Source organism: Sander vitreus, chromosome 21, assembly GCF_031162955.1.
Source record: "Sander vitreus isolate 19-12246 chromosome 21, sanVit1, whole genome shotgun sequence".
Lineage (NCBI taxonomy): Eukaryota > Metazoa > Chordata > Actinopteri > Perciformes > Percidae > Sander > Sander vitreus.
Window position 1 is genome coordinate 6,033,166 of NC_135875.1, and position 12,284 is coordinate 6,045,449.

General features: G+C 39.7%; 1 protein-coding gene across 1 annotated transcript in view; it reads right to left on the reverse strand.

Moving 5' to 3' along the window:
• Positions 1-12,284, reverse strand: part of scn4aa (sodium channel, voltage-gated, type IV, alpha, a) — a 28,485-nt gene that overhangs the window by 13,039 nt on the left and 3,162 nt on the right. Inside the window, exons 2-15 of the mRNA XM_078278676.1 lie at positions 7,710-8,031; positions 7,305-7,423; positions 6,247-6,336; positions 6,028-6,156; positions 5,035-5,126; positions 4,452-4,745; positions 4,295-4,358; positions 4,057-4,198; positions 3,728-3,928; positions 2,061-2,231; positions 1,850-1,979; positions 1,053-1,291; positions 790-963; positions 335-691 (exon numbers count right to left, since the gene is read on the reverse strand). Coding sequence (XP_078134802.1) covers positions 335-691; positions 790-963; positions 1,053-1,291; positions 1,850-1,979; positions 2,061-2,231; positions 3,728-3,928; positions 4,057-4,198; positions 4,295-4,358; positions 4,452-4,745; positions 5,035-5,126; positions 6,028-6,156; positions 6,247-6,336; positions 7,305-7,423; positions 7,710-7,982 — 2,475 coding nt within the window. The 5' untranslated portion in view covers positions 7,983-8,031. The remainder of the gene's footprint in view (positions 1-334; positions 692-789; positions 964-1,052; positions 1,292-1,849; positions 1,980-2,060; positions 2,232-3,727; positions 3,929-4,056; positions 4,199-4,294; positions 4,359-4,451; positions 4,746-5,034; positions 5,127-6,027; positions 6,157-6,246; positions 6,337-7,304; positions 7,424-7,709; positions 8,032-12,284) is intronic.

Here is a 12,284-nt window from a genome sequence, read left to right on the forward strand (position 1 = left end):
TCCTATCTGTCCAATCTGAGTTTTCTGTTGCACAACTAAAACAACTTTTGAACATAAACGTTCCACCAAAACTAGTTCCTTCTCGAGGCTATTAATCAGCGACACCGAGCCTGCTTAGCGCCACCTATGACGATTGTGATTGGTTTAAAGAAATGCCAATAAACCAGAGCTGGAATGCTGTGTGGACTAGCCAGACCCTCCTCCGCAGCGCTGTGGAGGATGGTCTGACAAAGCAAGACTACTTTCGGTCTGAATGCCCAGGGTAAAATGATATGCCCCCATGCTTCAGATTTAAGATATGGATCAGCAATGAATGAATAATTGTTGCACTCACCACTAGATTTCCGATGACCATGACCATCATGAAGACGACTAAACACATCCCAGCTCCGGCCACCTCCATGCAGTCCCACATGGTCTCGATCCACTCCCCGCACAGGATGCGGAACACGATGAGGAACGAGTGGAAGAAGTCGTTCATGTGCCAGCGCGGCAGCTCGCAGTCTACGGAGATCTTGCACACGCATTCCTTGTAGTTCTTGCCAAAGAGCTGCATACCCACCACGGCGAAGATGAAGACGATGATGGCCAGCACCAAAGTCAGGTTTCCTAAAGCTCCTACTGAGTTACCAATAATTTTGATCAGCATGTTGAGTGTGGGCCAGGACTTTGCTAGTTTGAAGACACGAAGCTATCTCCAACACAGGACAGACACAAGCAAAGACAGTGAATAATAATGTAGGCAGTCCTCTCTGTTTGTAAATGGATGCATATATTATCGTTTCTTACCAGACGGAAGGACCTGAGGACAGACAGGCCCTGGACATTTGCCAGCCCCAACTCCACCAGACTGAGAGTGACGATGATGCTGTCAAAAATGTTCCAGCCAACTTGAAAGTAGTAGTAGGGATCCATGGCCATCAGCTTGAAGAACATCTCCGCTGTGAAGATCCCGGTGAAAACCTATAGGGGCATACATTTCTTTTCAAATCAAGTCTGAAATGTAAGAACATTTCTGCGATGACATTGAAATGTAACGGGGCAATAATCACCAGATTCCCCACTGAGAGCATGTATTCAAACTCTGGGGTCATGGGGTAGTGCTCCATGGCCATGAAGAGGGTGTTGAGCACGATGCAGATGGTGATGCCCAAGTCGACAAAAGGGTCCATCACCACAAAGTGCATCCACTTTTTGAAGAACACCCATTGCGGGCAGCAGTCCCACTTCAGGAACATGTCTGCAAACTTGTACCAGCCGGGTGGGCACGGCCTCTGAGCCTCCTCCAACTCTAGACAAAGAAAAAAAACAAATTAGGTAGTCTACCTTCATGTGATCCAAGCATATCTTAAAATGATGTGTATGATACAGCTAACAGAGAGCAACGATGAGTGACATTAAAATGCATGTCTGTGCCAAGTTATAGTCGAGCTGAAATAGCCAAAGCTTAACACTATGGGGGCGCGACATAATATGTTGACAGGGATTTCTCCAGTACACAATGTGATTATGGCAAGCTCAAGACAATGCTACTGTATTGGCCTTGGATAAAATGTGTGTATAATGTTAACAACTGCTTGATAATCTAAGTAATTAAGGCACACATTAGAGCATGTCCTCTAAGAACCGGCAACTAAGCCTTGTGTATTTCTTCATTCCCTGGAGGAACTGGACATTTATAGCTGCTTACACCCTGCCACTGAGCATAAAAACAGTACATAATTGTGCTGTTGTGTCGTCTACTTACAGTTTAATCAAAGCTAGAAAATAAATCCTATATCTTGGGATTATGTTTGACAATTGTCGGTGCATTATCAGTGTTACGTTTTTATCTTCATTGGCACTCTACCTTCTATAGCAGCTGCAGTGAGCACAGACAGAGCACTAGCAGTCATCTTTGTCAGGCCTGGTTCTTCCAGATGAAGCCTGCTGTGCACCGAGCCTAATGACTTCTCTCGGAGTTCGTAATCTGTAGCAGACTGTAAAATATGACGTTACATCTGTCAGTTGCATATTTCAAATTAACCGGATTATCTGTGACCGGAGGGCGGCTGTTATACCTTGACCATGGTGGGCGCTCTGATTAACAGACGGGGAATGATTCTCCCGTTACAATCCTTGATAATTTCATCATGTCCAAGGCTTCGTTCATCATCCGTCATATCAAATATGGTGTGATGACTGAGCGACTTCTTACTGGTTAGAGTGATTTGGCTCCCAAGACATTTTGCCTGTGAGATACAAAAAAACAAGTGGCAAGTTATTTATTGTCAAATGCACAACGATCACAGAGAAGCACAGTCTTTGGCAATGAAAATCTTAGATATCAGGTTCCCTCCAACAATGACCATTAAATATGTACAAAAAGAAAGTAAAAAGTAAAGTAAGTAAAAAAATGTTTTAAATATAGGGATACAATATAGACTGGGTAAACCCAGCCCAATCTGCTGGCGATTTGATTTCGCCCTGTAGCTCAGGCTGGAAACCTGTACGTTTATCTATCCTGCTTCCGTTACAAATTTGCGGGAACCAATCACAAACTGGCTTATCCACCTGGCGCACTATTGGCGGGTTTAACACGATGACGATAGAGAAGTGACAACAAGCAGCTTTTTGTTTACATTCAACAAGCCGGCCACCGAAGCGCAGCAACCCGTTGATGCCGCTGTCGCTGCTACGTCACCCGGATCGTTGGTCTGATTGGTTGAAGGACTATCCAATTGTGTACAGAGTCATTTGAACTATGCCCGTTGATCACGCCTCATGTGCAGTAGAAAATACAGAGCAGACTCCCCAGACTAATGTTCAATCTTAAAAGATTGCGCTTGGTCTGTTGATAGCCAGACTAGATACAATATATAACATATATAAAATAAAATATAAATTTGTGGTAGACAGGTGTACAATAATTGCAAAAAGGAATAAACTGAATTTAAGTGCTTGTTTCAATTTAAATAGCAACAATATGAGTTATTTGTTGACAATTAACACTTTTATACATTTTACCAAGCTTGAAAAATAAAGGTGAAACATTAATTATTTTATCACACTTGAATCATGAAGTTACAGGTATTTGTCATAATTCGGTATTAAGGAACCAAACAATAATGTGATTCATTTTTGCTACAAGCTGTCCCATGGCAACAACCACAGTCATTGAGTTAACCCTTGTGTTGTCATCCCGGGTCAAAACTAAAAATGAACACTTTTTAATGCTTTTTTCAACGCTTTCGCCGCTTTGTTCCCCACTACCACCATTATGTACACCACTTACACCAACTTATTACCACTAGTTTTACAATTAATTTGGAAATCTGTGGTCAATAAACCACATTCATATGAAATTCATACCTAATTATTTAGTTAAAAAGCAGAAATTATAAATTGTTTTGAAAAATAGTTAAGATCAAAGGCAGAGTTTAATCAGGATACTGTCTTGAGACCATTTTAATTTTTTTTTTCAAATGCTATAAATTTGAATAAAACACCCAGACTTCAATGAAAGTAGTGATCGGATCCTACATTTTACTTGCGAAGAGCTTTGCATGGAACCATCCGTGTTATTTAGGGGCAATTTGTTTGAAAGGAACCCACATTTTTTATTTGGAAAGTTTGAAAACGGGTCAAATTTTTTTTTACCAACTGACGTTAACCTTTTAGAACGGCTCTAAAAGAGCAGACGTGTAAATATATGGTTAGCTGTCTCCCCATTGCTTGTAAAAGTTACCTGCTCATCCTGATTCTTGAATTGCTCTAGTAGCCGCTGGAACTCTTCCTCTTTCTCGATGGCCTCTCGCTGAGTTGCCTGATTCTGTTCTTCATAAGCCATGGCTACCACAGCCAGGATGAGGTTGATGAGGTAGAAGGAGCCCAGAAAGATAATCACCACAAAGAATAGCATGTATGTCTTACCAGCCGCCCGAAGGATCTGTGTTTGGAGCAAAACAGAAGCTACGAGAACTAAGAACACATTTCTTTTTTTGTAACTATAATTTTTTTTAAAGTTACAAGTTAGACATCATAAATCTGTTTGCAACAAATGAAAGAAGTGCCAACCAGCTGGAAAAGGTTCTCCCAGTAGTCCTGCGTCATGAGTCTGAAGAGGGCCAGGAAGGCCCAGCCAAACGAGTCAAAACTGGTGTAGCCAAAGTTGGGGTTCCTTCCAGCCTTCATGCACGTGTATCCTTCTGGGCACTTTCTATCAACAAAGAAGAAGAGTCATCGTGCTCCAATATAGCTCTCACAGCCTCCAAATCACACTAAGACCAGATGTGTCAGTGTGCATAATACATACCCAGCATCAGAGCTGTTTCCACAAAGTAGAGCATCTAGACTGCCTTCCAAAAAATAGTGATTCTCTAAAGGCAAACAAGAAGAACAAGAAACCGTGGAACCTTTTCTTCTGAGAACAATATCAGCTTCAAATAAGAGACATAATGTGTTAAACATACCCGAGTTCTCAATATACTCATTGAAATTGAAGGTGCCATTGGAATATGTTGTATGATTGACGCCCATGGTGTTGTTGAAAGACATGGTGTTGTTAAACGTGGCGGTGGAGTTAAATAATTCAAATGCTGTTTCATTTGTTTGGATGGGCCATCGCACACACTTCTGACGCAGATTTCCCATAAAGAGTTGAAGGCCAACGAGGGCAAACACAGCGAGGGCAAAGACGGTCAGGATCATGACGTCCACCATTTTCTTCACTGACTGGATCAAGGCAGCCACGATGGTTTTCAAACCTGACAAAATACAAGTGATGTTCCGGTGGCATATCTCAGAAAGTCAAACAGCTCTGCAACAACAAATGATAATCAATATAACAAATGATTCATGTACTGTTGAGTACAAGTACTAATCAGTTATTAATCTTCTCACAAAACGTAATGCCAGAACATTTTAATTTAAACATGAAATTGTATGCATGTATACGGTTTCCTTTGTGAAATTACACACTCATACTCAGACATATACTCAAACACACACAAAACTAAATGAAATACATGTAAAATGTAAAAAAAAAAAAAATACCAGGAATCACAGTAATTGTTTTAAGGGCTCGAAGTACACGAAAGGTCCTGAGAGCTGACACGTTGCCAAGGTCAACAAACTCAGTGACGTATCTGTGGAAAGACATCAAACCATGAATCAAAGCCGGATAAGACTCTACATTTCATCAATTCATTTTCCTTTCTCAATTGGCTTAAAATGCACACAAAAATCTGCACAATGACAGCTTTCAGAATAGCTGATCATTTGTCTCAAAATGTTTACGTTTTGAACGGTTACTTCTGTTCAGCAGCAATTTATGCACTCAAATCTTTTATTGTGTCAAGATGTGGAGAATATGTCATGATAAGACAATTCTTTTGATATCAATTGCAACAACATAGTTCGATTAGGGCTGACCGATTAATCGTTTTCAAATCTCAAATCGAGATTTGAAAGAATGCGATTAGCTAATCGCGAAGACCGCGATAATGGTGTAACATTTGGTTTAACATTTTTTATTCCTATTTTTATTATTATATTAATGCTTTTTTATTTATTTTTTTCCACTGGACTTTCCATTTATTTTGTATTACTTTAACATGATCGTAGAAGGTGCATTATGTACACGCTGATATTGAACTGAGGCTTATCAGAAATTTCAGTTTACAAGAAGTACAAAAGTTTTTTTTTAGTGGAATTGTTTTTTGTTGTATTATAACTTAAGCTTTTGAGATAAATGTTCTGTGTTTAACTGTTCAATGTGCCATGCCTATTAAAAGAAAAACATTTATTATTATTATCATATCCATGTTCTCATCCTTGCATAATAATATAGAGCAGTTTTAATGGTATCTCATGTTATAATGCTCCATGACATGTTTTATCTGTTACACAGAGAATATTGAACTTTAGCTAAACTTTTTTTTTTTAAATTGCGTATCGAATCGTAATCGCAATATCTGGCAGAAAAATCACAAAATCCCCAAATCGTGCAGCCCTAAGTTGAGAGATGAAAGATGAAAGTGCACTTACGCCATGCTGATCACCATGAAATCCAGCCAATTCCATGGATCTCGAAGGAATGTAAAAGACCCAACACAGAAACCTCTTGACAACACTTTGATTGTTGCCTCAGTGGTATAGATACCAGTAAAAACATACCTAAAGAAAAGAAAAGAAACACAAGTTAGTATGTGGAAGTATGAAATGTAACACAGGAATCACTGAAAACTACAATAAAGAAGTACTCACTCAACAGTTTTACTCCATGCTGGTGGGTTGCTCAGCGTCATGAATACACAATTCGATAGAATCGTAATCATGATGAACAGGCTAAATAATTTAATTCAGGATTAAGGAAACAAACATGGACATTATATGTATAGCATACACATACGACAGTGGTGGCATGTAACCAAGTACATTTAGTAAAGTACAAATTCAAGGTACTTGTACTTTATTTGAGTATTCCCATTTTATGCAACTTTATACTTCTACTCCACTACATCTCAGAAGTTAAGTCATTTTTACTCCACTACATTTGTCTGACAGCTTTAGTTACTTCAAAGATTACAGTTTTTCATCCCCTTCCTGTCCAGTAAAAATCATGTATCGGCACATGTGTTGATGTTGAACGACTGCGATAAACCAAAGAATGAAATGTTCCTTTATGTGATGAGAAACTACTTCTTAAGCTAAATAAAGACTTTAAAAAGCCTCTTTGATCGATGGAAAACGCGTTGTCACAAAGCTGAAAACAGGGCTATTTTTCTGACACCATGAAAACCTTTTAAGAGATACGTGGTTCTCACAGGACAGCGACGCTACAAACAGATGATCTTAAAGAATATGATGCATCGCTGTGGATTGAACTACTAGTAATGAGTTAGTTTAACTAGAGTTGAAATTAGCACAATCTTGAACATCAACGTACAGCAGTAAAATGCATATGTGTATGATGCATTTTACTGCTGTACAAATGCAGCAGGAATATTAATCCAGAAACATCAGATGCATAATAATAGGAATACACTGACAGGGAACATTTTACTGCACAATGAATACTTGAAGTACATTTTGCTGTTAATGCTTACATACTTTTTCTTAAATTAGGTTTTGAATGGAGGACTTTTACTTGTAATGGAGTATTTTCACAGTGTGGTATTAGTACATCTCCTTAAGTAAAGGATCTAAACACTTCTTCCACCACTGATATAAGACATTCCCACTCAACATCACTTCATGTCCAGGTGAAAACATAAATGCACAAAATAATTCAAAAGTTCACGCATCAATAGTTCAAAGGATATGAATGTATGAGAATTTTGATGGCTCCTCTTCTAACCAAACTAAAGGGGCTCAGAATGTAGCAAGCCGGTTCAGCGTTGAACCTGTAGATTGTGTTTCCTTTAGTGATCACAATGAATGTCTGAAAAACACAGATTATAATGTATGAATGCAAGATAGTATAGAGTCTAATAATACTTTCATTTCAATAAATACTTAGTGATGACAATCTTTAAACGGTTTAACTGTAACGTATGCATAGCAATGAAATGGTGTACATAACGTAAGGGATACTGTATGCGGCTGAAATTTAAGTAATACATCCTGTCAAGGTTATGTAGGGATGGCATCAAGCTCATTAAACACTACGTGTGTGTTTCAACTGAGCTTTTCAATGCCATGCGAGACCCAGATGTGCTCAGACTGACGTGCTGGTCTTCGTAGAAGGGGTCCAGGTCCTCCAGAGGTGTGTTGAGCAGCTCTGATGGAGGGTCTCCGTAGATCATGGGCAGACTCTTGCCTGCCTCCAGATCAGCGTTTGGGGCCGGTGGCTCCTCCTCCTTCTGGCCCTCTACCACCTTGTGGCCCTCTACTTCTGCAGCCTTTTTTCTTTCATCCTTGAGCCTCTCGATCTCCGCCAGCGATTCCTTGGTGAAGCGGCGGAACGCATCGGTGCCTCGGCGAGGGAGCAGGGGCGCCATCTTCGCATCGCGAAGGGATACCGCCACACCGGGGTTTCCCTAAAAGGAGCTGGAGGATGAGGAGTGAATACAGAGAAAACAGTACATTATAGGATGCAATGAACACAGTAAGCTTAATCATTTTGACTTCAACCATTAACATTTATTTGAATATTTTAAAAACGCAAGATATAGAATAATGTAACTCTTCCAATTCTGGTCCCATCAACAATTACAATTATTTTCATTATTGATCAATCATCCAATTAAAATATTAACAAATTCCCAATACAAGTCACCAGAACCAAAAATGAAAATACTTATAATTAATACTTATTTGCTTTGACCGACAGTTAAAGCCCCAAATGCGTTGAGTTTAAAGTTATATAAAATAGAGAAATGTTGCTGTTTTTAAATGTATTTTTTGGGGCATTATATACTTTTATTAAGACAAATGACAATAAGAGATGACAGAGGGGAGAGAAAGAGAGACCACCCTATGTTTGGTATATTTACTCAATAAATGAACTCAATAAATGAAATGAATCAAACTCGGCAATCTGATTGATGATCAATGAATCGAGTGATTTCCCTCAAACACAAGTGGGTTGCAGATGTGCTAAAACTGGAACTGCTCAAAACATTTGAAACCTCTGGTGAGGGGGTCACATGTAGACACACTTTTGTTTTAAGAGGTCAAAAGCCAAAAAGGTTGAGAACCACTCTGCTAAATGTTCTCTATACGTGTCTTTGATCTATGTCCACACCCTTCCCCCTCCTGCCCCACATCTCTGACCCTGCACCTCTTACTGCACCATGAGCACTTAAAGTTGTCAAGATGGTAACAACATGACTAGATGCACTAGCGCTCAGACTTTCCCACCGTTCTAAAGAGACCATGACATTACTTGTGTACATCAGATTACTTATTAGCTTAGCAGACGCTCCAGTTCGGGTCCAAGTGGCATTCGCTTACATCTTTTATGTGTGAGGCAACCAGTCTGCTTTCCTCTGGAGCGGCTAAGGTTAGGCTCCTGCTAGCATGGACATAATAAAGTAGTAAATTATCCTTTAAATGGATGGACCCTCCGATACAAAACAAAAGATACCACTGCTTAAGCAATAGTTGTTAACTTTTACAACTCTTTAACCTGAAGGTGGTATTTTATTAATCAATAACTACATATGTGCAAACTTTGACTAAAACATGTTGAGGGAAAATGTATTTGCTTGAGAGTAACACTATTAATATGCATTTTGCAAATGTTGCATGATTTGAAGATTGAATGAATTGCAAATTATTCTTGAGATGGATTTGAAAATATTTTGAGAAAAAAAAAACACTATGCAACTATAAGTGGGCCTTAAGCGAACAATAAATATATTTAAGGAAAGTTGTTCGATACACAGTTCACAGTACACAACCTCAGATAAAATCAAAAGGAACTACGCCTTGAAACGTCACCACTTGCAATAAAGTCTATTAAACAAAAGTTGAAATGTCTACATGTTCTGAAACTAAGATACAGAGACTTCGCAAAGAATACAGACATGGCATTTATCACCAAAACAGACAAACTAGCTGGTAACAGGCTGTAAAAAGAGAGAAGACACACAAAGCTATCAACATGGCAACAAGAGACACAGTGATAGCCACTGATCACACACATTAATGTAGCCTCCTCAAACCACCTCACTCAGAAAATGATGCATTCGCACACGAGGAGACGCACACACTCGCACAGATATGGTGGCTGCCCAGCTGCTCCAGGCAATCAAGACGGAGCGTCGTGTTACAGAGGCGCGATGACTCCGCTCATTCCTTCCTGGCTGAGCCTTCGCTCTGCGCCTCACATCCCTCCGATAAACAGGACAGCATGCCAACTTATCTTACCAAGCTGACTCCTCTCTCCACTACCTTCTATTTTACACGGGGGCCTCAAACACACTAAGCTTCCGCCTCCACACCCCTTATCCGCTACTTTACAACCCTGCTACATGACACTTGAGGATCTAAATCCCTCTTTCATACAACGCAAGTCTTCAATCATTCCATCTTAACTTCATCACTCATCAAAGCCAGCATCCTCAATCACACACACACACAGTCTCTTTTCTCCTTAAGCAGTAATACTACATGGGGAAATATTGTCTTAATCCTACCAAAAAAAACAACATAAGATGTATAACCAATATCAAGGCAACCTGTGCAGCTCCACACCTACCTACTACTCCCTACCAAGCCCTAGTTTCCCCTCTCATCATCCCGTTTCAAACCCCCAATCTGAGAGCCGTGGGCCCCGCCGGTCGACCGTGAGCCAACCTTAAAATACACATCCTGAGAATGGATGTGTTTCTCCGTGGCTTATGGGGAACATTTCCTGATTGCATTACATCACACCATTACTGCTGAAGCCATTAAATGTCCTTTTTTTTATTTATTTTTAAAACCCTCAATTGAAAACCTGCCAATTTCAAAAAAGGCCTCCCTGAAGAGGTTGTTGCCTTGTCAGTTAGGTAAATAATACGTTTTGCCGCCGTATTAAGTTTTGTAGCTAGCCTACATTTATCAGTGTGTGTTTCTTCGCACGAAAGAGCCAAGAGTAGGCTACAGGCAAGTAGAGTGCGATATTCAGTATCAGTCAAAATAGATTCTGTATATCACGCTTAAACTCATCATAAAACATGTCCAGAAAAAACAGTCCTGTCTGAAAACCAAATGGTTTAAAGTGCACGCTACATACCAGTGTTTGATTCAATGATAGTCCGATCCTTTACTTAAGTTACGAGTAAAAGTTCTGCATTCAAAATCCTACTTACACACACACTTACAAAAGTATAATCTCTGGTGTGAAATGTTGTTTAAAGTACTTGAAGAAAAGCAATTCATAATCAGCTAAATATACTGAAAGTATCAAAAGTAATAGTATTAGTTCGGCAGTAAAATGTGTGACTGATATACAGTTACCTCCAGCAAGAAGGATGTCAGCAGGATTACGTAAAAACTACTGACCCGATTTTCATGAAACTTGGTGGAAGCATGTAGCATATATAAGGACGAACCCATTACATTTTGGATGTGAATCACGGGGCAGATACACAAATTATTTCTCACTTTGGTTAACATTGCAAGATAGGACATGGCCTTGGCGGCGGTCTGCGCTCTACAAGTACCCTTCCAGGTAACATGATTAGATTGTTCATACTGATGCATCAATACGTAAGCAGCACCTGTACACTTACAAAGTTCTCAACGCTTCGGTTTACATGTAGGGACCCTCATTATGCTACCATGGAAGTGTGGTGCTATTTTGAGCCTTGTTAGTGGTATAGAAATAGCCATTTCTTTTCTTTTTACTTTATCCGTTCCCCGACGACTAGCTTTATAAGCTAATTAGCGGTTTGCGCTAAAACTGGTCACATTCGATTAGCATGAAAACATATCCCAGAGAACGGTCGACTATGTACACGTGTTATTAACTGCTAGGTTCATTTTGCGCCGGATTTCTCCTTTAACGGTCACCAAAGAAATCTGAGGGGCAGTGAGATGATTAATGGGAGAGGAAAGAAGAAAAAACAAGGTCTGCTACACATATTTCCTATTATTTTTTTCAGAGGTTTATATGATCTTTGCTTATATTTTGTGAAATAATGGATCATTTTACCTCTTTGGGCCTTAAACTGTTCTTTAAATGAAATCATTTGAGAAGTTTAGAAGGGAAATGTCTCTTTTGTAGAACTGCTAACAACATCTGAAACTTGGCAAAGGGCCCCTGCCAGACACTGTTTTTTATGGTTGGGAACCACTGGTTTAATATTACAAAGTTGTTGTATTTTATAAACGTAGTGTATGTTTTTAATGTAAAATCGTAATCTGTAAACTAACTGTCAAATACATGTAGTGCAGTACAACATAGAATATGTCCCTCTAAAGATCTAGTGGAGTAGAAGTGTAAAGGAACATACAGTAAAATGGTAGTACAAGTCCCTCAAAATGTTGCTGAAGCACAGTTCTTGAGTAAATCTACTTGATTTTAAGACTCTAGCTGAAGACAATCAACTCATGACAAGGCCGTGCTCGTTCAGTCGCTCTGAGGACAGGTGGCGAGCTGAGGAAGAGGGAGTGAATGTTAGATTTCAGAAGCCTTTCCCCGACAGTAATATATATATCACTTTGCATGTCAGCGAAGGTCATGTGCCCCGTGACATTCCGGTTGAGGATATAGACGATGTAATGTAGACACCTCTGGGTTACACTAGCCGGCCGTGGAATGCGAATGCCAATATTCACCTCCGGAAACTAGCCAGAGTAGCTTTTGGCTT